We start from the raw sequence: 26,523 nt of genomic DNA, 5'->3' as shown, positions 1-26,523 counted from the left end.
AAACAAAAGACTAAACATGTTTCTCCTGCTCCCAAAGATCCACAGAGTGAATGGCAGACCTTCACTCAGGGTTTGTTTAGTGCTTTGATGGCATTGAAACCTTCACATGGAGTTTCTGTTCCACCCCCACCCCACCCCACCCAGTCCTTCAAAAAGGATTCCTCTTAGGAGGAGCTGGATTTGGATGAGGAATCCCTTGGCTACTCTTCTTAGATTCCCTCTCCTTTGGACTGTGAATCAGAGGAAGAGGAATCTACCAGTCCTGATACTACATTTGAAGAGATTTCTTTAAGAGAGACAATCTCCAGGATGATGGAGTTCTTCGAATGGGATGGTACTCGGGTCTCTGAGGTACATAAAAGATGCTATAAGTTGCTGCAGATGGATTCTCCTAAACCTTCTGCTGTTCCTCCTGTTTCGGCTGCCTTGTTGGATGCATTGTCCAGTGCTTCTAAGGCTCCAGACTCTCAGCCACCTGTTCCCAAGAAACTTAGGGTGCCTGAGGACTACAAATGTTTGTACAAGTGCCCTTCTGCTGACCCATCGATTGTGTCTGTAGCTTCTGACAAGCCCTTAAAGTTGCTTCTTTTTCTCAGGTTACTGCCCTCTGATAAAGATAGCAGGACCAGGAAAAGGCTAGACAAGAAGGTTTTCACCTCTGCTGCCTTCACTTTTAGGGCTTATAATTGTCAGACTCATATGTCCAGGTACTTGTTGGCTCTCCTATCCAAGGCTTTTCAGGTTATTTATGGTCTTCCAGACTCTGAGGGTAAAACTTCTGCTTTTTCATTGTTAGGGATTTCCACCCAGGTTGCTTGTCATTCCATCAAGTGTAGTTATGATACAGCAGATGCTTCCTCTAGGTCTGCTGCTTTTGGGACAGTGATGAGGTATTCTTTGCTTTGGCTTCAACCTTTACCTGATAATATTAAGGCTAAGTTGATGGATGCCCCCTCTTGATAATAAACACTTGTTTGGTGAACCTGCTGCTGCTATGTTTATGTCCTTTCAGGATAAGGGTTAGACTTTACAGGAATTCAAACATGCGTTTGTTTCTCCTGTATCTAAATTTCAGAGAAACTACCCCAATAAGCCAGCCTTTGTTCACAGGCAATTTTGCTCTCCTTCTAAGGTTAAAAAAGGTGACAAGTGGGCTTCTCCTGTTAAGGCTACTCAGACTTTAATGCCTCAGAAGTCTCCTTTTCCAGATAAACCAAGTGCTGTCTGACTGTCCTGTTCTTCCCAGCTAATTTCCTCTTTCTCTTCACTTCTCTCTTTCTCTTCCTGTTTGGCTACAGATTACTCAGGATTCCTTGGTCCTGTCCATTATTCACCAGGGGTATTTCATGGTTTGGAAATCTCTTCCCCCTTTTATGGGGGTTTCTTAGCCCCCTCAGGAACAACTCTCTTTTTCAGAGGTGCTTCTGCACCTTTTGATTCAGGGTACTATTCAAGAGGCCCCTGTATCCCAAAGGGGGAGGGGTTTTTACTCCAGGATGTTTCTAGTACCCAGAAAAGAGGGTACTTGGAGACCAATTCTAGACCTTTCTCATCTAAACACTTTTCTGAAGGTGCCTTCCTTTCGAATGTTGTCCCTTCAGACTTTGTTCCCTCTTTTGCTTTCTCAGGCTTATATGGTGTCTCTGGATCTCAAGGATGCTTATCTCCATACTGTGATCCATCTCCTTTTTCAGGAAGTTTTTTACATTTCTCTGTTGCTTCATGGCATTTTCAGTTTTCTTCTTTGCCCTTTGGCCTTTCTGCTACCCCAGGCATGTTCACCAAATGCCTCACGCCTGTGATTACTTTTTCCAGGATTCAGGGGATCCAAGTATTTCCTTACTTGGAAAACATCCTGTTTCAGGCATCCTCTCCAGAGATCTTGTTGCAAAATCTTCATTTTGCCATTTCCCTTCTGCAAAGCCAGGGGTTCCAAATAAACTTCAAAGAGTATTTTCTGACTTCTTCTCAGGGCCATGTTTTTCTAGGGTGCAGGATTCAGACAATGCCTGTGCTGGCATCTCTGTCTCCTCCCAAGGCCTTGACTCTCATTTCTTTATTTCAAACTCTTCTTCTGGCCTCTATTTCAGCCAGGAATTGTCTGACAGCTCTGGGATTCATGGCATCCACCATCCCTGTGGTCAAACTCCTCATGAGAAAGTTTCAGTGGTTTCTAAAGTCAGTTTGGCTTCAAGATGTGCATCCCCTAGAATTTGTAGTTCCTCTTCTACATTGTCTCAAGAAGGAATTTCACTGCTGGATCTAGCTGGTGTCTCTTAATCCAGGGCTCCCTTTCCATCCCCCTCTTCCCTCTCAGGAGCTATTCACAGGTGCTTCATATGTGGGATGGAGAGCAGATTATGACTCCGTAAAGGTGCAGGGGGGTGTGGTCTCCTTTTCAACAGAAAGAGCACATTAGTGTCAAAGAGGTGAGAGCTCTTTTGCTGGCACTTTAGGCTTTTCATCCTCTTTTCTCCCCAGGACCTCTCGACAATACCTCAGTAATGTGATATGTAAACAAACGGGGGGGGGGGGGGGTCTTATTTTCTTTCCAGGTTGGCACTCCAGTGTGGATTCTTGCTGTCCAGTATCAAGTGACTGTTCAGGCAGTTTACATTGCCTCAGGTCAAAACATTGTGGCAGACACACTGAGCAGGTGGCTAACTCAATTCTGTGAATGGATGCTTCACAGGGATGTGTTTCTGGACATTGTCCACCAGTAGGGTACTTCTCAAATAGATGGACGGCCACGGTGGTCACAGCAAGAGGTTCTCTGGTTCAATCCTCGGTTGGGGTGCTTTCTGTGCGGAGTCTGCATGTCCTCCCTGGGTTCGCGTGGGTTTTCTCTGGGTGCTCCAGTTTCCTCCCACGTCCCAAAGACATGCTGTAGGTGGATTGGACACTCTAAATTGGTCCTAGGTGTGAATGAGTGTGTGCGTGTGCCTGCCGTGGAAGGTTGGGTGCCGGGCTGGCAACTCGACACCGTAAAAATCTACTGCCAGTCCTGAGCGGACAGGTGATCTGCTGTGACCCCTAACCAGGAAAAGCCAAAAGAAGAAGAAGAAGAAAAAGGGTACTTCTCAAATAGATGCTAGATGGATGTCTGAGCTTCAAGCCCTTATGGCTTGTCCTCCTTTTTTGTTTTTCCTAAGGACAGGGTGTCCTTGCGTACTAATCTTTTTTTTTATGCCCAAGGCCAAATGAGTTGTCCCTCAATCAGGCTATTCATTTGACCACTGTTTTCCCTTCTCAGCAATCTGCCAGTGAGAAGGTGCTGCACATGTTGGATGTGCATAGACAACTCAGATTTTGTTTGGGTAAGAATAAGACTGTTAGGAAATCTGATCAGCTCTTTGTTTCCTTTCATCCTAGGTCTTTAAGATTAGCCATATCTAAGCAAACTATTTCTTACTGGATCTGAAAAGCTATTTCTTTTTGTTAGTCCTTTCATGGTAAGAGCCTTCCTTATTCTGTTAAGGCTCATTCTACTAGCGCTATGGCTTCTTCTGGTGTTTTTTCAAGAGTTTGGCTACTAAGTGTATTTTTGAGGCAAGTACTTGGACTTCTGTACATACATTTACCATGCACTACAAGTTGGCTGGAATCTCCAGAGCTAGAGCTGGTTTTACTAGGGCCATCTTTCATGGCTTCCTAGAGGGCTCTGTTGGTCTTTCATCCTCCCAGGTTTCTTCCTGAGCTTTGGCAATCTCTGTCATATAATGAATACTGCAACAGTGAAGAGAAGAACATAGTACAGTTGTGTAAAATCTTGCCTTAATCTTAGATGATGTCCTCCTCTTCACTGTTGCAGTATTCACTTCTCTTCTGGATGTACTAATTACATTTTCTTTTCCCTGGACTGGGGCTTTCAGTTTTGAGGATGGTATGTCTTAACTTCATCCTTATGCCCTATGCTATGCAAGGAGCTTACATGTGACGTATGACGTACCTTAAAGCAACCTAAAGGATTTGGTATATCGGCCGGACTTGGGTCGCCTTTAGCAGGGGATCTCTAATGTAATGAAAACTGCAACAGTGATGAGAAGGACATTTACCATTATAATAAAGTTTTACACAACTGTACTTTCTGCATTTTTGTGGCCACCTTGATTTGGGTCATTGTTGTGCTGACAATGCACACATGTTCTTTGTGTGTTATCCGTCGGCCTCACTTCTCAATGACATGTACACTTCAATGCACATTCATTGCTGCTCATAAATCAAAAGTGTGACATAGGATGCTAGGTTGTTTGATACTATGCCTTGGTGGTCAATTTATTCCAGGTCACTACTGTTTGTCATATTTTCAAAGGCTGCAGTAGTGTTGCTTGATTGCCTCTCTATATTATGTCTTGTGTTGTCCTGTGGGGCCTTTTATCTGCCTATTTCCTAGTGTGTTAGGCACTCTGGTTTGGTGTATCTTGTGTGCAGTGTTCACCTGTGAACATCCCCCTCCAAACACACACCCACTTCTTGGTATATCTTTTGTTCATTGTTCAACTGTGAGCGCACTTCTCATCTGTGCTTACTTTTGCTTCATATTTAGCTTGACTGACCATATAGTGCATGCTATGTACTTATTTGGCAGCTTGTATTATAAAGCTTATACCATGGCTTATGCTGTCCTGTGCAACAGTTTGTCATTTAGTTTGTGTGTATATGTATTATAACTGTGTTGTGACTGACTAGGGATGCTCTTGATCCATTTCACCTGCCTGTAAAATAAAGTAAGCAGTTCAAGTCCTGGCTTCCTGCCGGTGACAATATATTCCACCAAGAAGCTATCCTGTAGTAACTCCACTGTGGCTGAAAACAACTTGCACACCAAAACAAAAACAACTAGATAATGCTGTGTCAGTGGTTCAGTAGGTGGCATACTTGCATTTGATGCTGGAAGATCCGAAGACTGTGGGTTTTAGTTCATCACTTGGTGCTTGGATTCATCTTCCAGAACTGACACTGCAATGGATGAGGGGTTGGGGTGGGGGAAGCTACATTCGTGTGTGACATCCTTCAGATGAGATGTTACACCTGTGAACCTATGAATAGCATTTACACTGTCCTTGTAAGCAGTTTACAAGGAAAAATGGAAGGATATCTGTATGGCTCCCACATATGCGTCAAAGTCTGTGAGATTCCTTTTATTATATAATACTTTAAAGTTTACCAGCTCCTTTGAATAGTCTAGATTACTTTTTTCCAATATCTTTCTGTTTTATTTGTACCCTATTTTTAAACTCTATTTTCAATTATCCCGCTCACTATCCCTTCTGAAGAAATGTATATCATAGGAAGTTAATAGGCTAATGACAGTAAGGCCCTTACAAGCCTAGCCAAGTTCTACTCTTATTTCAATGATCAGCATGAATTGTCCCTGTCCAAGAGGGACACAGGTGGAACCCCCGGGGTGAATTTACGGTTACCCATCCAATTGTCCAGATTGCATTTGAAGAGGGCCAATGAGGTGCTCTGTTTGACATGAACTGGGAGTCCATTCCAAAGGTGTGGTAACCTCTGGGAGACAACTCTGTCCCTCCAGCAGGTTCTATTAATGTTAGATATCAGATTAAGGTCTTTAGAGCAAGTAACCCGTGTACAATTTGACTTGCGGATATGCAGAATTTCCAATAAAGCAGGGTCATAGATTGCATTATATGCAAGGCATAGATCGCCTCTGAATCATCTGTATGAAACAGAATAAAGTGACAGTGATTTCAGACAGTCCACATAGGATAGATGCTGAAGACCTTGAATTTTCCTTGTGAGTAACCTTTGTGGTCTCTCCAGTTGCTGCATGTGCTTGGAAAGGTACTCAATTTTTGGCCTGATGAGGGAAGAGTACAGAGGGGTTATAACTTCTTTTTTTCTGGATGTAGTGCCCTTAGTTATGAGATGAGCAATATAGAATGCCTTTCTTACCACTGTGGAGACATGGTGATCAAGGTTAAGGTTACTGTCAACCTGTGTGCCCAGGTCTCTCACTACTGAATGCGTACTTAGGGTGTTGTTATTGATGTGGTTGTTAGCAGGAACATCACACTCACCAAAAGGGATTATATTGCATTTTTTCATTGGGTTTAAGGCCATGACTTTGGTACCAATTATTTGTTTGTGTAAGACCCTTTTGTATGATATTGATATCATTTTGAGATTCTTTGACTGCTTCCAGTTTGCCGTTATTAGCAAACTTTGTCAGGCACATACGTTTATCCTCCCTAATAACTCTTGAATCATTTCTACTACTCATTCTTTAAATTTTTCTGTATTAAGCAGGTATGTAGGAAGGTTCCAGTGTCTTACATTTACTTTATTACCCTGCATCCTTACCTTAGTTTAAGTCCGCACATAATCTGAAGTAATTATTGAATATGTCAAAGGTGAGAATTAAATCCTATACCTTGTGTTTATGAAGTAAACACTTTAACCGTTATGTTAACTCTCCCCCTTAAAGTTTCATAGATGCTTACTAAGCTAACTGTCCTGAATGGCCATTTTAAGCTTAGCCAGCAATCCGAGATTAAAGTAAAATCTTATACCTTGGGTTTGTAAGGTGAAGATCTTGACCATTATGCCAAACCCGCTTCTTAAGTGTATTTTTCACAAAAGTGGATTCACCACTAAGTGATGCACACTTTCTCACACATATGTACACACGCATATATACATCTTCCATGTTGGGTATTGAACCTTCTACCTATCTAGGTTACACAATCTAGAAAGCCGTGTATTAATTGCAAGCACCTCATGACCAGGTTTGGAACATAGACATAATGTCCCCTTTCAATTAACAAATTCTGTAGAACCACCAGTCCAGCTGCGTATTTGTACTTTCATAAAATTAATACAGTCCCTTCCAGTTTCTCTGGTACAGCAGGAAATGTCATATATTCTCTGTGTGCTCTGTCTTCTAACTACTATTTTTTTAAATGGCTCTTCCTTATCCAGAGTTTTCTTAATTTCAAGCTGTGATTTTGGCAATTTTATCAGTTCATTTGACTACTATTTAAAGCTAGCTTTGTCTGTTTTTTTCTAGCCTTTTCTTATTTGCGTTGATATATTCATTCAGTGTTTCATTTATTTCGATTACTTCTGAGAACATTTGATTTATTTTTTCCTGTAATTTACTGGAAGCCATCTCCCGATTCTTCCCAATCAGGCTTTTTCTCCATTTATAGTTGATTTTCTCTCAGTTTCTCCTCTTCTTTCCTGGCATTCAGACAATGTAATTACTATCTAAAAGAGCTAGTCTCTTCAGAGTCACCCTTCTTAATGATTTTGTATGTATAACCTTGTAAGGGCTTTGAGAAATTAGCACTAGTCTTCAGATTTCATCTGTTTTAGAATCAGAAACAGGCTGGAGCAAATCCATTGACCTATTTGACTAAAAATACCACCTTTTTTATTACTGACTCATGAGCTGTAAAACTTGAGTGTCTGTGGACAAGCTGCATTTGAGGCTTTTGAACAAATTATGTTTCAGAAGCCCTGATGTTTTGCTTATAAAACCCATTTGTTTATGGTTTTCTCCTGCAGTGCAGAAAGGTGAATGAAATTTCCTTCCTTTTTATTGTGATAGAAGAGGGAAGGGATAAAAGGGTAAAAAAGAGGTAGCAGTTAAGTCTATATTTGCCTCTTCCTGTTGAATTTAAATTGCAAGTGTCTTATTTTCCTTTGTATTGCTATCATTGACAAAACTCATGAAGCTTTAATTTTGTATAAAATGTATCTTTTAGTGTTAGCATTGATGTCAAGGTGGAGGTGTATACATTTCTTTTCTGAATCTACAGTAATAACCGCTGTTGGCCCAGTAAGAAATATTCAGTCACTGGAGGTTAAATAATCGACATCTAATATCCTGTGTGTTGTTGTTGTATCTTTCGGCTTTTCCCGGCTAGGGGTCGCCACAGCGGAACTCCGGTCCGCTAATGATTGGCAGTAGATTTTTACGTACCAAGTTGCCAGCTCTGACGCACAACCTTCAATGAAGGTACGCCCATTCACGCATGTCTCCACACAGAAGACGCTTTAGCTGAGAATCGAACAGGACAATGTCTTACTGTGAGGCGACAACGCTACCGCAGCACCACCACCGCAGTGTAAGAGAGCATATTCTAAGCCGTGCAAGATTCTTCAGAATTACTTCTGTCATAGCTGTCCTTGATGAAGAATCTGTATGCACTTTTCAGTGTGTGAACTCCCATGTTGTTCAAAATAGTAAGCCATTTCTGTATTATATTTATATCACTATTACTAGTAATTGTAAATGTTCCTAGATCTGCTTTTAAAGTAAAACTTCAGTGAAATTCCTCTTGAGAAAAAACAATTTCTCTTACTGCATGGCACACCCCTCAGTCCTTGAGCATTAAAATCATAGCACTGGCCTTTACAAATCTTAGAAGAGTGTCAGAAAGAGGAGCACTTTATTCTTCACAAAAGAAGGTCTCCGTATACAAGACCTTGAGTAGTTAGTAGTAGTTAATCTTTGTACACGCATAGTTTATATATTTAATGTTATACACATAAACAGATCTGACTTTCAGGAACATCATGATTGTATGAGGAACAAGGCTAAATATGAAGGCCATAATCATAGCTCTGTGCCATATTGTAGCAGTTGAGAGGTATGCTGCATGTTGTATGTTTTCTTAGCCACATTATTCAGAATTCCCACCAAAAGTAAAGTTGCAAGACGGATAGCTTTCCATTTTGGAATGTTGCAAGAGACAGTAGTAAGATCTTTGCTTATATGAATTATCCAAATGCAATTGAGGCTGGAGCTTGTATCTTTAGATATTCATTGACTAGTTAAAGAATCATGGTAAGTGTAGTAAAATGCTGATACTGTCTCCTTTGAATCTGGGAGCCTAATTATCTACAGAAGTTTCATCAAGAGAAGAAGGTTTTCCCACAGGCCAAACTGAAAAATTCTGCTGTAAAATGTAAGACGTCCAAGAGGGCCGTAAAAGAAAAATCTTCTGGAAAAGGCCACGAAGATGGAAAAAAAATCTCATTATCAGATTCTTAAGAGGTAGATTTGTGCTTCTGCATTGTATTAAAATCTTCATCTTCAAAAAGTGAGTCAGTGTAAGAGATTCTATTTCTTTTCTTTTTATGTTCTAAAAGTTACCTGCACAAGACTGCATTCTGTCCCGTCTGTACAGTAATGATGATCCAACTCTGGTACCAACATGGGTACTTGCAGTTTCATTTTGGTTTCATGCAGTGCATTTAAAACATTTCCTTGCAAAGGTCCTGTGGTCAAAGGAAGGTTGCATTAAGACAGGAGCAAAAGTAAATGTAGGTTGGCAGCTGCCACTAAAGTGTTAAATGTCATTCACCTCAATGAGCTCTGGTTTCGATAAGATTCCAGGAGAGAGCAACATAAGGTACCAGCAACAGTGCTGCTAAAATCTTGCATTTTCACAGCAGTGAGGGAAAGGAGGATTTTGGTACTTTCATCTCCCTGTTTTTGGAATCATGTAAATATTGCTACCTTCCTCAGAAGCAGAGTTGAAACTTAGAGAAGATGCATGTCTTCAGGGTGTCATCCTTTTCATTGCAGGCCGTCTTGTCAGCAGCCAGCTCATTAGAAAATAACTTGTGGATGGAACACACTCATCAGCTGTGCTTGACTGGTGAGCGTACAGTTATCAAGAGTGTTCACAGAGGTGGAGGGTACATGTGTGTGAATGTTAACGTGGGAATTGTCTCCTCATAATTTTGAAAATGGTTAAAGGTTTGAGGAGGAGCTATCTTGCCGGTACTGTTACAGCATACAGTGTTTCCCAACCCAGGACTTGACATACTGTGTGTCAACTTTGTTTGCACAGGGCTGGTGTGAGCCACTGTCCTGAGCAGCACATCCCCCAAAGTAAGTGTGGTCTTTGAGGGGGTCAGCTTGCTCCCCTAATGGAAATTGGTAGTTTGTACTGTGGTCATATGGCGCACCAAGGGTAACTGGTGTTATAGCACACTCTGCACCAGCCTTTTCATAGGCCTCACCTCCTAGCTCCTTTGCAGATATATATGTAAAATGTTATGTGTTTGGGATTTTGTGTTCTTCATTGTTGTAATGGTTGAGTGCCAGCTCACTGGGTGTCGGTCATTAAAGGTACTCTCTTGTTAAATATGTTTGCTGGTTGAGTGCATATAATTGAGAGAGTGTGCATGAGCAAGAATGGTATCTGATTTCTATGTTAAGTGCTTATTCCTATGTAAGACAGATGCAAACTTGGTTGACCAGTCAGTTTGCATGTGTGCTTTAGGACTTGAAATGGGGGTTATGTGCTGGCTGGGTTCAGAGATCCCGATCCAATGCTTGATGTGCATATAGATTTTGTTTGTTAGAATGGTTGAAAGGTAGTTATTTGTGCGGCCTAATGGTGGCCTCGTGTGTGTGTGTGTGTGTGTGTGTGTGTGTGTGTGTGTGTGTGTGTGTGTGTCTGAGTGGTTGATCGGTAGCAATCTGTGTGTGGTGGAAAAGCAGTGACTGATCAAGATAGCTGTGCAAGCTATTGGACGCTTGTGATTGAGCCTTTTATTTTAAGCAGTGCATCTGTAGATAAGAATGCGGTGGGTGCTTGGGATGTTCATCATATTGATCACTGCTGCAGTAGCCTTAGCTATATTGGGGAGTTATATCCTGCCAAGGATATAACAGCTAGCCAACTTCCAAAGCTTCAAATAACCTTCCATGCATCCACACTGTAAAGCAGCTCAAATTAAGCTGATTAAAAGACGAGGTTTGGTGAGAAGCCCTTCACAGCTTTATTGTCACTAAAGAGTAAGCTCCTCTGAGGCTTTCGAGGATTGATGGCCTGCTTGTGCTTTCCTTTGCTAGTTAGATAAGTTCCCTTTGGAGAAAGAAATTCCATTGTCTTAATTTTGGTGATGTTCCATTACTTTCCTTTTTAGGAAAGTTATTTTAAAACTAGGAGTGTTTTGTTTTAGCGGACTGGACTGTCTTGGAACTGTAACATACTTTTTAATGGAGCACTTGTTTTTTCTTGTCAGTTTAAAAGTAGTGTAAAGTAACTAAAAACATTTTTCATGTGGAGAAATTGTGTTCATTTTTTTTTTTCTTTTGTGGGGCTGCTGTAGTGTTTTAAAGTGCTTTTTACTGTTTTGTCAAAAAGTAACTTTTGTGGACTGGTAGTGTTTCCCGGCAATTTCTGCTCCTCTTCCCTGGGAAGGAGGCACCATTTTCAGCTTGAGCATGGAAAAGACTACCAGCCCCCATGGTCACTCCTTCCAGCCACAAACAGAAAAAATAAAGTAAACAGCCTTTGCCATCACAGCAGGCTAGCAATTTGCCTCAGCCGCAAGTGGGTCACTCTGCTGTGGCCATTTGTTGTACCTCAGATCACTCATCTTTTACCCTGGATACCTGTAGTGTAGTGTAGTACCTACAGCCACTATGGATCGAGGGTTAGCCACATCCTCTGCGACTGTTGGGTGTCCCCATTCCTGGGAGAGGGATCAGGGAAGGTTTCCTTGTTGTGTCAGAATGTTGTGCCCATCCCTGGAGAAGCAGCTGCTGTCAGTAATAACATGGTTTTCCCCATTTTTTCCTGTCAAAAAGAAACCTAAAACTAAGCATATGTCAACTCCTCCTCAAATTTCTTTGGATGGGAGTAGTTTACTTGGTCTGGCTCAGGATTTTGTTCAGGCTGTTGATCCTTCTTGTACAGTACTTTCTGGTAAAAGAAAGAGGGATTCCTCTTTTCCTGAAGAGATTCAGTATTCTGAATCTGAATATGGAGATGTAGGAACAGATGCATTTTTTTCCTCAGATTTCTGATTCAGACTCTGAGGAGAGATCAGTTACTGATGCTCCCTCTGGGGGGTCTCTCTTTCTCTGAGACTGTTTCCAGAATATGCCAGTGTTTTTAGTGGGAGAAGAATAAGGTTTTTCAGTCCGTCAGAAAATAGTATGAGTTGTTGCAGAAGGATTTTCCAGAACCTACACCCATTCCTTCTGTTCTGTTCTGCTCGGCTTGGTGTGTGTTACTGCTTTAGTTGAGCCCATTGCTGCTAGACACTTAGTTCATTCCAATCCTACTCTTTCTGATAAAGATGGGAAAAGTGAAACTTTGATTTTTCATAATTTTGAATTGTCAGGATCATATGTTAAAGTTTGTCTTGACAAATTGTGAAAGTATGAGGAATATTTTATCTGCAGTTCCTTCTTGTGAGGAAAAATCTACTTGAAATAATGTAGTTTCTTCTATTGCACAGGTCGCCACTCATTGCCTGAAGTGTGTGTGTATGACTCTGTTGATACTTCTCCCAGGGCTATGGCCACTGGTATTGTTTTGAGGAGGTTTGTGCGACTGCATTCTCTGAACCTCCCAGATGATGATAAAATGAGATTTTTAAATTCTGACTTGGATGGAGGTTGTGTTTGGCTCCTCTGCTGCAGATGTGATCAAAAAGTAAGGGCCCAAATGGATCCAGGGAATCTCTTAAGATTTTTCAGCCCTCCTTTTTCTAAATTATCCAAGGGATCTTTTATCTCCTTATCCAGTTTTGGAAAAAAAAATAAACAGTCGCAACAGACTTTCAAGAAGAAAAGGCAGGTTGGTTCCATAAAGAAGTCTTGAACCTCCCAAAACCAAGGACAGTCCAATAAGTCATCTGAATGACTATTCAAGAGATTTTGTGGGCCCCTTTTTCTCTTTCAGAAAGTCCAAATCTCCATTTTTCTGTTTGGCAACAAATATTTCAGACAAATTGGTTCTGAAAATTATTCATCAGGGTTACAGATGGCAGTGGGATGAAATGCCTCCTTTTCAGGGGTCATTCCTCGTCCTCTAGATCAGACTTTTTTGTTTCCAATCAGATGCTGTCCCAATGAGTGATAGAGCCATTTCCTCCTTCCCAGGTGGGAAAGGGTTTTTATTAAAGGATGTTCCTAGTGCCAAAAACAGAAAATGCTTGGAGACCAGTTGTGGATCTTTAGTTCCTAAACCTGTTTGTGATAGTGCCCAAATTCAAAATTATGTAATTTCACAACCTGTTATATCTTCCTCTTTCAACTTTCCTGATGACTCTAAAAAGATGCTTATTACATCCATATTCATCCAGACTTCAGACATTTCTTAAGGTTTTGTGTGTATCTGAATCATATTTTTTGTTCTCTGCCTTAGCCTTTGGACTATCCACTGCTCCAAGAGTATTCACAAAGTGCCTAGCCTCAGTTATAGCTCACTGCAGGCTACAAGGTATCCACATTTTTCCATATTTAAATGACTTTCTTATCTTTGCTAAGCCTTTTTCAAAATGCCAGGAATCTGTCTCTTTGGTTAGAGATCTCTTGCACAAGCTGAGATTTCAAGAGAATATTCAAAAGTCTTGACTGTTTCAGACAGGATTGTGTTCCTGGAATGTCAGCTAGATACCTCAGTTCAAAGAGCTTTTCTACCGCAGGAAATAAAAACAAATCTTTATTTAGATCAGTTTCCAAGATTTTCCATTCAGATTTCGGTCACTGCAAGAGAATACCTCAGGTTTTTGGGTCTCATGGCATCTGCAATTCTCATGATACCCCTGGGAAGACTTCACATGAGAAAGATGGTGGTATCTGAAATCTCTTTGATCTAGCACAGTGATGGCGAACCCATGACATGCGTGTCAAAGGTGACGCACCACGACGTTTTGGGTGACACACCAGCGTTCACCAGTACCCAAGTTACCAAAGAGACTCAGTGAAGAAAAATACAATAAATATGTGAAGTTGTTCTTATCTATTAAAACTCAGCAAGAAAAACATCATTAATTGATGCTAATCAAATCAAATACAGTATATTCCATATTTTTTTCAGTTCAGTTCAAAATTACTATTAAAAGTAGGGTAATTTTTAATTTTTTTGGTGCACTATGTTAAGCCCAATTATCAGTGTGCATATCGTTTTCTCTATTGTGATTTTTCTTTTACTTTTATAATGCATAGCAGCACACATGATTGGACTCTATTATGTAATGAATTGTTTCTCTTTTGTTTGCGGGGGGGGGTGGTAACATGCCGTTAGAGTCAATATAGGCATTGTCAAAAATTTTGACACGCCGAGCCCAAGGTTCGCCATCACTGTCCTAGCATCAACACCCTTTTTCTTTTCAAATCCCAGTGCTAGGGTTTGTCAGAGTGGAGACCACAGATGCCCTTAAATCTAACCAAAGCAGTCAGTCACCACAGCCACTTCCAACTTTGCTTCAGGAGGGTTAAAAGTGCAGGGGGTGTGGGACACCAAAGACAAATGCAGAAACATAAATGTCAAGGTAATGCTTGCCCTGATAAAGGCACTTAACTCTCTGAACAGTCTTTGGTCCCCTGGAGTCTTCAAGTGGATACAGACATTACAACAGTCATGTTGTACATCAGCAAGCAGGTTGTACCCACTTTGCAGACTAGTCATGTTAGCTTGGGATATAGCTTCACAGCACACACTCACCCTAGATGCATCCTACTTTCCATCAGAGCAAAACTGTGTGGCAGACAAACTGAGCATGATCGGGATAGAACCTCATGAATGAAAACTAGGTCAGGAGGTCTTCCAAGATTATATCCATCTGCAGGGAGTTCCTCAAATGGACCTTTTTGCCTCCTTTCTGAGCAGTCAGCTGGCAAGATTCTTTTCCAAGAGTGTATGCAAGAAGGCCTGGAATGACAGATGCCTTTTCTTTTCTTTGGACAGGAATATTCCTATATGCTTTCCCACCCTTTTCACTTATATCCAGGATACTTCTGAAGATTTGGAAAGGAAGCCCTCAAGGTCATTGTGGTTGACCCCCTTCTGACCCAGGCAGCCACGGTTCTTCCTTCTTTTGGAAATGGCCAGGGGCAATTACTACAAGCTTCCTCATTGACTGGATCTACATACACAAAAACAAGTGTGTTTGATGCACCTTAACATCAATCAACTTCATATGACTGCCTGGATGGTAGGTCATAATTTCATATAGGCACCTGTTTACTGCGGATGTGCAGAAGGTAGTAATGGAGGCAAGAAAATTGTATATGAATAAATGGAAAAGGTTTTCTATTTGGTGCCAGAAACATAGCAAGCACCCATTCAGGGCTAGTTGTTCTCTCGTTTTACAATATGTGTGAGAGTTACTATGCTCTGTCTTTTCTTATTCCTCTATCAGGGTTCATTTATCATTCATTTCACCTTGTCTGCCCATGGATCCTCCTGTTTCAATGCAGTCTGAAATCATAATGTTCTTTAAAGAGATTTTGCTTAAGAACCCTCCAAGAAAACCTGTGGTCTTGCCTTGGGATCTTAAATGTTTGTTAGAGACGCTGACATTTGCTCCATTTGAGCCTGCTGATCTGGCTGACTTGAAGTTCTTAATATAAAAAACTGTTTTATTGGTTCTGACATCTGCAAGAATGGTATCTGAGTTGCAAGCTCTTATGGAGAGTCAACCTTATCTCATTTTCCATAGGGTCAGGGTTTCTTTAAGAACTAATCCTTTTTATCCATTTATGCCTAAAGTGGTAACAGAGTTTACTTTAAGCCAAGCTATCCATATCCCTGTTTTCTTTCCCGAACCTAAAAATTAGGGAGAAAGGATACTCCATACTTTGGATGTCTACAGACAACTTGGGTACTATCCTGACAGAACTAAAGTTTTCAGATCAGTTCATTTCTTGCGAAGGTAAGAAGAAGGGACAACCTGTTTCAAGAGAGATTGTTTTCAAATGGCAGTCCAAGTCTATTACATTCTGTTATACTCATCATAACCAAACTATTCCAGGCAGGGTCAGGTTACTCTGTCAGGGCCTTGGCTTCATCTATGGCTCTTTAGAAAGGGATGGATTCTAGAAGTATTCTAGAAGCTGCTACTCAGTCCTCTGTACAGACTTTTACAAAGCCCTATAAGCTTGATTCCTTCTGTAGGTCCAGATCAAGCTTTGCTAGGACCATCGTCCAGCGGCTGCTGGATTCTTGTCTTTCAACCTCCCAGATGTAATTAGCAGTGGTGAACTACCCATGTATCTAAGGTTACTGCAGCAGTTGTCTGTAGGATGAACATAGTACAGTTGCTTAAGTCGAACTTAGCTGAACAGTAGATGGTCGAATGATCGCCACTGCAGTAGCCGCTGTCTTACTCAACCCCCTATTTTTTGGGTGTGTTTTTTTATGTCAGGGCATAACATTTATGCTTTGCCGTTCCTAACATTGTTCTTTCAGGGCTGAGCCTCCTTCCCTCTGCTGGCAAGAAAGTCTGAAGGACTTTGTGGCCAAAGTTGTCTTTTAGTAAGCTCAGGTTAAGCTGCTTGGCAGTTTGGGAACATGGAAGGTGCCCTGAAGCTTTGGAACCTGGATGGCTTTTATATCCTTAGCAGGATATAATCCCCCTTATAGCTGAGTTTACTGCAGCAGTGATCATTTGAACATCTGCAGTTGTGGTATGTTCAACTTTCACAACTGTACTTTGTATGAAGGGTGTGTGAGACGAGTGTTTGTGCATTGCTTTGTCCCAGGTGACACTTCCACAATGGTAAGTGCCATCTCAGAGTCAGTTGTTTAATTTTTGGGGAGGCAGCCCCCCTCCCACATAAATGTTTTTCTGTGTTTGGGTGTGAGTGATGAGTGAATGTTCTGTGTGCTTCTGTGCTGATTAGCATGAGTGTACTCATTCATATGAATCCAAGGGAAATGGGAGGAACATATGTATGGCTCCCAAGTATGCAACAGTCTGGAAGGTTTAGGATTTTCCATGGAAGTGTTTGCATAGGTATATTTATACCCCAAGCAGGTTCCAAAGAATTTTTCCTCAGGTAGATGGCAAATATTGGAGGCATGATGGGAAAGAAAGAGGAGCTGGGACTGCAATGAGTAAGCAGATTTTTAAAAAAAATTCCCGATGGAGTACTCTGTCAGAAGTACTAGGTGAGCAAATGTATGTAAGTAAGGCAATGATTCATTTGAGCTGGAACACTAGATCTGAATTGCCTAGACATAGTAATGCCTTTTAAGTTTAATTTTGTTTATTTTACATTTAGTTATTGGGAAAGTCCGACTGGAGACGCTGGACAAAAGCTCCACATATAACACAGATTAATAAAGTATAATTACGCAGGTACAAAGCATAACACTGTACATTTTACATCAAATATAGCTGGGATAATAATACTTCAAACTGTACATCACTAAAAGTAGGATGATAAATAGTACACTATGCAGGTACAAAGATGAAACACATTAAACTGTACAATCAAAAAACATTCAGTGTGATATAGTATAATAATATAAAGTGTACACTAAGTGTCTATACTTAGAAGAATGAGTAACTTGAGAAGGAAGAGAGAGGTATGGGGAATGAAAATTACAAGATAAGTAAAGGTCTACAGCCTGAAAATAAGGGAGGAGTGTTTGCCCTAAGGTGAGAAAGAAAGAGAGAAATTCTGGTGGCTTTCAAACAAGCAATTACTAGAAAATGAAATCAAAATCTAAACCAACTGTAATTGATGTACTGAATATTGTAAAGGCGGTAAAAGAACTAAAAGTGAGATCTTTAGAAAAGGGAAGAAGTAACATAGAAATTAACTGAATTTGTGTGAACAATGCATGCACTACGTGTCAAACAGAGCACCTCACTGGCCCTCTTCAGGAGAAATCTTGATGAGTGGATGGGAAATAAAAAAATTCACCCCGGGGATCACTCCAGTGGCTCTACTCGGGAAACTAAGGTCAGGTGTCACGATGGCAGGGTAATCCTATGGGCTAGGCTTGTAAAGGCTCCAGGGCCATTAGCCTAGTACACACCTATGAACCTATAATGTTCGGGAAGAGGAGGGAGATTTAAGAGAAGGCAGGAACTGAACAATCTTTGTAATGTTGGAGTGAGTAATTATTAAAAAAGAAAATCTGTAATATTTAATGCATGAATATGGCAAATGTTATGGTGTCTTTTCTTTCCTATTAATGTAAATGTATTTATGTGCAACATGTTAATTTACTAAAGGTGTTCATGGCAAGTCCTGAAGTAGCTGTACCCAAGCTGTAGGGGTGATACCACATTATTCCCAGCACTTTCATGTTTGTTCCATATTTTATTGATGTACTTGCATGTGCATATGTTACTTGTGTGTCTGCACACTTGCACAGTATAACAGTTAAGTGATAGGCAAAAGAGACATCAGTAGTTTCTGCTTTGGATTGCACCTCTCAGCATCTTTGCTTAAAACATTTAGACAAAGCCAAAAATTATGTGGAGAAAGGGCCAGAGTCAGGGAGAGTTTTTAAATATTAACTCTAATTCACTGTACAAGTTAATAGAAAAAGAGGTTTGGCATTTTCTGTACAATAGGAAGTGTGAAACTTGTCTGGCATTATTGAGTGACTATAACATTTGGTGGTGTACTAGAAAATCAGAACTTTTACAAGGGACAGAGCAAAAATATGAGGAAAAAGGAGATGTTCTGCAAAGTTGTAGAGAGGTATGTTAGTGAAAGTACGATTGTTCTCTATAGTACTTTAATGGATGTACTTATTTCTGTTGGGATATGCTTGATTCACAATGAGCATGATGAAAAGGCTGACCCAGTCAGCATGTACATTTTTGAATACTGATGACTCTTTGTTGTATAATTATCTCTAACTGATGAAACCGAGGCATGTTTTCAACCTTTGAGGTTGTGCTGCCCCACATAAGGGTCTTAAATTGGGACCTACACAAGTGCCATCTTTCTTTTTCTGTATCATTTCTGGAGACTACATATCCATTTGGTCAGGTGTTTTCTGCACCCAACTCCATATCCATTGCCTATTCAGATGCTACAGGCAGTGGTTGCCTTCTTAGAGTTCCACTATTCTTCTGTTGTGTTACTTAGTCAGTTTTTAGGAGTGATGAGATTTTTAATAATATGAGCAGGTAGGCTCTTTTAGCATACTAACATTATATTACCTAATTCAGTGGAATACCAATTCTTCTTTTTAACTGTATTTTCTTAACTAATTGAGTCAGTTTCTGCACCCTTCTTATCCTGATGGGAAATGATCTTTGTCTTTTTTTATTCAGATTCAACTTCCTGGTAAAAAAAAATACACTGTGTGTAGTATAATTTAATTGCGATACATATATTTTTTGTAGTGAGTCCCATCTGCATATTTTGTGGTCTGTATGTATTTAATTGAAGCTGTGTGTCCTGTATGGTAATTACTAGCAGTTGCTTTGTAAACAAATTGCCAGTTCAAAATGTTTAATTTGAGTAGGTCATTGAACCAGTAAATAAGTACATAGGCAAAATGAATGCATTGTCATGTAGATGCTAAAAGCCATGTTAACTGCTGGTACTCTAACAAATGTGACATCTGTAAGTAAGTCATTCTTTCAACATGGGAATTATTCAGCATGCTGATGAACAGATGTGCAATCTGCCTCCAGCTACTTTGGAGGTGAATTCATGCAAATGAAAGAACTATAGTTTATCTAGAGTTAAAACACTTTCCTAACACTTTTTACTTTAAATTTGTTGCTCCATTTTATAGTTTATAGTATACATATATAATACTTATAACTAGATGAGATAGCATTTTTTAGGCATTTCTGTTAAAATATTTTCTTTGTTTTTAAGATTTTGGCAGCCAAGATTGCTATGACATTCCACGGACATTTGCCATGGACAGATGTAGCTCTCTTGAACTTGGTGACAGCTTTAGCAGCTACCTGGTAAGTTTTAATTTTACTGCATGTGAATTATTGTTCTTGGGCCTAGGTGCTAACGTAATGCAGATGAAGGCTTAAAATACCGAGTAATTGTGAAGTGTGTATCTGGTGGTATAATTATTTAATGGCAAACAGGTGTTTTTGGTTTATGCTAAACGTATAAAGTTAGAAGAGCGATGGAAATAGAAGGAAGCAGAAAACAGAGCAAAAGAAGCAGGGAAATATTCAGAAAAGCAAAGGTTAAGACTAAAACAAGAATAACAGATTATATTAGCAAGCAGAAGAGACTTTTTAGGTATTTATAAGAAGTACACAAAATGACATAGGAAGTACATTCATTGTAATTGGAGAAAAGCAATAAAAATACATGTGCTAGTTTTGCTCAGTTTTCACAAAATACAGTACTGGAAAGTGGGAGAAATAATTGTATCAGATAGCAAAAATGTTTGGGAAGGAGAACCTTGTTCATATCACAGAATGAAAGGAAATGAAAAATGTATTATAAAACCAAAGATAGTTATAATGAAGCTAGATAGAATTTACCCCTTACATTCTAAAGAAACAAAGGATGAAACCATTACAAGTCCCTTTTAAGAGTTATATTCGGACAGTGTGATTTCCTGGTAGATGTGAAACTCCATATACTGGTTTGCCTAACCACTGTGATGGGGAAAATAGATGTCCTCCTCTAGTTCCTTACTGAAGTAAAGACTTTTGCATGCAAGTTTACAATACATAAATAACAGCAATGTGGAGTCACAGTGGGAAGGTGAAATCAACAATTCTTTTGAATTTGGACTTGACCTAAAGTATCAGACTCTCAATGGGCAGTGAATGTGACCTACATAGACTTTAAAAAGCCTTTTGACAATGTCAAGTCAGAAAATGAATGTGAGATTTGAGGCAGGCTTCTGCTAAGAGGCAAAATGTTAGGCTGGGTATATCAGGATTTGCCCATAGTTTGTAAAGTTTGATCATGAGGCCAAAGCCTACAGTGGGTAAATCCTGATATACCCACACACAGGACTGGATTATTGCTGATATACAATACCATTATTTAGGATAGAAACTGCCTACCTTTCTAAAGTAATGTGATTGTATAATGACACTACAGTGTTCTTCTACCCTCTGACTTGCAAAATGATATACTACGCATGCATTTGGTATGCATGTACATCCACGCCGTTGCACAGTACATCACTTCAGTACAAGTAATAGAACTGGGACAGCAGCATTTCTGTAGCACTCTCTCTCTTTTGTTTTCTCCCTTGTGCTGGGTTATTTTCAGGCTGTTTTACTCAAAAGTAACAAAAATACAGGAGAAATCATTATGGATTTTAAAAATATTACAAGGCATAGGGCAGAAATATGAGGAAAATCATGAACGTTCTTCAAATCTGTTAACATTTAACAGGTATGGCTTTGGTATTGCCTGTAAACGTACTTGTCAGCTATTTAGAGTCTTGTAGAACATTTCTGTTTTTACTCATATTTTGTTCTAGCCCTCGTAAAGTATGCCTTAAAAAATAGCAAGCATATATCAGTACAAAGTCCAGCAACTCAATAGTAATTGAACAGCCGGACTTTTTTTGCATTGGTATATGCTCGATTTACAATGAGCACGCACGTTGGACTGTCCAGTTGGCATGCTTATTTTTGAATAGTAATGAGCCTTGATTGTATAATGAAGAATTTGACATGGCTGATGCTCAGAAATGGACCTTTTGAAGAAAGATGATTTCCCTTTTACTAAGATGTGTCTTGTTTGAGTTAGTTCGCCAGACATTCTGGTTATTGTATTGACTGTATTGAAGCCATTTTCATTGAAAGTAGCCTTGACACATCTTAGTAGATCTGCAAGTGTATAGTTTCTGTAAAAAAGAGGGGGAAATCTTACTTTGAGCTGCCCATGCTGTAAGAGGAACATTTGGTTACATCTTTATTTGTGCCAGTCATGTTTTTTTCTGTAAAATAATATTTTATTTATAGGTTTAACTGTTGTCTTAGGTCCATTATCCAGTATCCTTATTTAAAGGGTAAAAGGCATATGACATGCAAGATCCTCAGATCTGATATCAAACAGCTGTAAGACTTGAACCCTAGTATTGGGAACTGCTGGCGCAACAGTTTACCCAGGCTGCAGACCCTTCAAATATTCCCATAGTGTTTAGCTGTTCCAGAATACTTAACAGTCCCAGACTGCATTTTTTCACTTGGTGTTGGTTAAAACATTCTTTTACATAATACTGTTAGAGTCTATTAGTTTGGCTTCCTTTTTTTTGGGGGGGGGGGAGGGGAGGGGGTCCAGAGTTCCATTGTCCTTATTCCAGTTTCTTCTCATCATCAAAACTTTATTATACCATGACCCCTCATTAATATTCCAAAACGTGCACGCTGATTGGCCAGCGTGCACGTTGTAAATCGACTTATACTAATGGAAAAAGGTCCGGTCGCCCGGACATTTTCCATTAGTATAAGTCTCTTTTAAAACACTGTCTCGCTATGTTAAAAGAGTTTAACATAGCGACACAGGTTTACGAAAAGTAACGGAGATCTCCGTTGCTTTTTTTAAAGCTGTCTCGCTATGTTAAACTCCTTTAACATAGCGACACAGTGTGTAAAAAGCAACGGAGATCTTGCTTTCTCCGTTGCTTTTTTTTTTAAACCTGTCTTGCTATGTTAAATGGGTTTAACATAGCGAGACAGCTTTAAAATAAGCAACGGATCTCCATTGCTTATTTTAAAGCTGTCTCGCTATGTTAAACCCATTTAACATAGCGAGACAGGTTTAAAAGCAACGGAGAAAGCAAGATTTTCGTTTTTTTACTGTTCGCTATGTTAAATGGGTTTAACATAGCGAGACAGCTTTAAAATAAGCAACGCCATCTCCGTTGCTTATTTTAAAGCTGTCTCACTATGTTAAACCCATTTAACATAGCGAACAGTAAAAGCAACGGAGATCTTGCTTTCTCCGTTGCTTTTGGCCACAGCTCTGATGTACTGCGAGGCATGCGCAGTACATCAGAACTGCCATGATACCAGACAGCTGCGGAAGGGCAGCAAAGAGGCATTATACAATGCCATTATTTAAGAAAAGTAATTATTTCTTTTCTTAAATAATGTCATAGTATAATAGCAGTAACCCACTTCTGGGTGTGGGTAATGCGGGATTTACCCACGGTTGTCTTTGTTTGGTCCCTCGGGCTTCGCCCTCGGGACCAAACCACGCCAACCGTGGGTAAATCTCGCATTACCCACACCCAGGCGTGGGTTATTGCTATAATATCTTACCGCTTCCTATCTTGTGGCTTCATCAGTTAACAACTACCATGGTGGCAAAGAGAAAAAAAAATGCTGACTCTCACATTAACTACTTACTCTGTTTGCCTGGCTGTGTGACCCAAAAGAATAGAGCCCTGATTGTGACGCAGGCAACCAGAAGGGGAGTGAAGAGGTGAGGCTTATTCACTTCTCTTGGGGATAGAGATGGATATTTACACTAGAGGGCACTCCCGGCAGATGCAGTCTTCCTGATTTCGACTGGGGAAATCACCACCCCTGCTTTCAGGGTTGGTGAACGTGACTGTAGAAAGGCAGAATCCCTTGTAGAAGTGTGAAAAAGTCATCAGTCAACGCATTGCATGCCTTCTTCCCTTGCACTAGCTTAATGTGCATAGGGATGTTGAGGCAAAAAGCAGGAAAAAACACTAACCACTCTCTAATGGCCACCTAAATGGTTGGCCTTTCCTGATTGACCTTTGGCCTGATGATAAGGAAGAAACAGGCCGACTGAGGGAACTGGAACAAAATATGGTTAAAAAAAAAAAGTACTCAATCTGTTAATTGGCATCAGAAGTTGTGTGGTCTGCAGGGAGTTTAATACTGCACTTCATTGTCATCCCCAGAAGGCCTTCAAGAATTATTTCATAGCTGAGTAACTTTGACAGTCAGATCCCTTCTGCAGCTCTATTTATTGTATTTTATAGTATTATATTTCAAAGATGTATTGACCAGGTAAGTCCATTAGGCACAACATCCTTACTTCCTAGCCAAAAATTCTGTTCCTTCCAGCATTGCAAATAGCATTGTAAGGAGAGCAACTGATGCCCTAAAATCTGCAAAGAAAGCTATAAATGTTTTTTTTTAAACTGTGCAGAAGCAGATGTCCGATTCAGTGTGTCGTCTTAACCTTATTTATAGCACAACCATCAGCATTTGCTCAGGTCTTGAAAGTTACATTTGTGCCATGCCATCCTCAAACTTTTGACACTAGGTGACTTCTTCCTGTGATCAGAACACCTGTGTTAAAGGCTTGGCTTTGTGAATGCTTCTCAGTGTCTTAGCCTGGCGTTAAAATAGCCAACATTGGTTACAGCTTCCTGCACCTCGTCTTACTGCCTTTGGAGTCAGTTTGCAGGTTCTGGACCCTTCTGTACTAGTCTACTTGATGCTGGTGCTATTGGTGCCTGCCTCTCAGGCTTATGAACACCTGGAACTCATCTGTCAGTCTCTGGTGACAGCTGTACCAATAAAAATTTCCACCAGTGTGTGACCATGCAGCCAAATAATATCCAGAAAAACTAAAAAAGGCTCAGGTGGTGCCGGAATACTCCAGACCACAGATGTAGTGTTCTCTACCAACAGTTATCTCACCGGCAGTACATTTAAAAACAAACCACCAGGAAGCCAAAATAACAAGTAGAAGCACATTTATTCAATCCAAGTTAAAAAAAAAAACACACTGCACCAGTAAAATAATAAATAAATCTGACACTGTTGAGTGCTTTCGTCCCTGATGTTGGGACTTCTTCAGAATCATTAAATGAAGGAACTAAAGTCTCTTGTATAACAGTCAAGTAATCATGTGATTTAGTTTAGTGCTTAAATAACAAAATCAATGTGTTTCAATTAAAAATGAGGTGGAAAATAAAAAAATACTTTAAAATTGTATAAATCTTTAAAAACTTTCTTTAAAATGTTCCTGGAGTATAGTTGGATTACGGTATAACTAAATGGTTAAAGTTGGGCTGCTGTACATTTGAGCACTGCAGATATTGAGATGTGTTAATTTATCCCTGGTTATTCAGAAGCATTTAGTTTCATCTGCCATACTAGCCCTCTAAGTTCTAGCTTGGTTTCCCAAGACCCTTCCTGAAAATCCTTAAACGACTTCCAATAGCCCAAACTTAAATTTAGAAAAAAATAGAGCAAATCTGTGAATGTTTAAACAATGAATTATTACTGTTACCCTTAGATATGGGTTAATTATGTTCGTAAATCCTTGTACAAAACTCTCTCTGTTTTTCCTACATAGAAACGTGAACACCCAGAGCACATAGCTATATAAACAACCCTGTTTATAGTGCATTTCCTATCTGCCAGGGGAATAGTGTGCAAAGATGTCCCTAGAGATATTTCCCTTTGCTCCAGTACATAGTAACAGTGGTTGCAAGCCCGGCATCATCTTGTACCAGTTTGTTGTTTCATAGGAATTGTGTGTAGTGGATGTTCAAAAAGGTATTTTAAATTCCTACTTGTTTTACATACAAATCCAGGGCATTACCTAAAATTTTTTGTGTTCATCTATCTTAAAAATGTTCCAGTTTCTACTGATATTTTCACCTCTCTACTGTGTGGACCAAATGTTATCGCTAGGCTGTTAATGTACGATGATCTTTTCAAAGGGCTGTTTTCCAAAGCTGGGGACATGCCACTGTCCCAATCCAAACCTAATAGGGGTTTAAATTTGACTCCCCCTGTCATATAGAATTTCGACCCGAATAGCGTTCAGTAAATAAGGAGGATATCCTGTGTCTAAAAAATGTGTGTTATGTTGTGAGCTTCACTGCTGAAAATGTCAAAGTCAGAGCACATTCTTGTTCAAACCAACTGCCCTTTGAAAATGTTTCTCTTAACATGATTCGGGTGACAACTATTGTAGTCTTAAGTAGCTTCTGGAAAAAGTAGCTTTTCTGAAGATTTTAGAAACAAAGCACTCATTTTGCATCATACTTAAAAATAGTGACATCCGAGTAATTGATTTCTGAGTAAACCTAAGAAATGAGGTGGTGGTGGTGAGGTATGTTCCATATGCCTAATTATGGTCAGATGACTCTTTCCATAGACTAAAAATGTCATCCAGGTAACAGAGGTACAAATGCCACTGATTTTTATAAACTGAGTTGGTGACGAATAACTTCTTCCAACTGTAAAGGACTAGGTTGGCATAAATGGGTGCGCAATTGGCACCCATTGCTGGTCTGTTAACCTGGCGAAAAATTTCTCCATCAAAAGTGAAAAATTTGTTGCATAAAAATGACCTCATTGACATATACATAACAAAACTGACAAGACTATTCTTCAGGGTAGTAAGCTCGATAACTGCTGTATGAAACAATTCCACCCTTACTTCGTGAAGAATACAACTGACTAAATCAACCACATCTATCGTAGAGAAACTGCAGGATTCACTGTAATAGCACTGTTTCATTTTTGTGAGGAAGTCCCATGAAACTTTTAAAATATAATTTACTGGACACACAGAGTTCTTTCTCAAGCAGTCAACAAATGCCGCCAACAGATAGGTTTTTGAATTTTGTGCCGCAATAATCAAAGGATAAGGGGTGGAATGATATTTTTATGGACCTTAGAAATACCAAAAACATTCAGTAAAAATGGATTTTTTTAAACAAAAAATTGTGTGTGTCCAAATCAATCAGTCCTTGTAATAGGGAGTCATCTAAAAATAGATGTTTTTTCTGTAAGCAACAAAAATTTTGTTCCTAGAAATGATTTCATTATCTTGCAGTAAATTGTGGATGTCACAAATGTAATCTATTTTATCCA

The 26,523-nt window shown here is 39.8% G+C and overlaps 1 protein-coding gene across 5 annotated transcripts in view; it reads left to right on the top strand.

The window, feature by feature from the left end:
• The window catches only part of GAB1 (GRB2 associated binding protein 1), a 1,599,067-nt gene that overhangs the window by 1,330,839 nt on the left and 241,705 nt on the right, over positions 1–26,523 (top strand). For all 5 annotated transcript variants that reach the window (XM_044062261.1, XM_044062260.1, XM_044062262.1 and 2 more), the window contains one exon: positions 19,586–19,680. In XM_044062261.1, the coding sequence (XP_043918196.1) occupies positions 19,586–19,680 (95 nt within the window). The remainder of the gene's footprint in view (positions 1–19,585; positions 19,681–26,523) is intronic.

The sequence above is a fragment of the Protopterus annectens genome, chromosome 2.part1 (assembly GCF_019279795.1).
Source record: "Protopterus annectens isolate FY-2018-M chromosome 2.part1, PAN1.0, whole genome shotgun sequence".
Taxonomy (NCBI): Eukaryota; Metazoa; Chordata; order Ceratodontiformes; family Protopteridae; genus Protopterus; species Protopterus annectens.
This window is presented reverse-complemented; position numbering and strand designations above follow the sequence as displayed.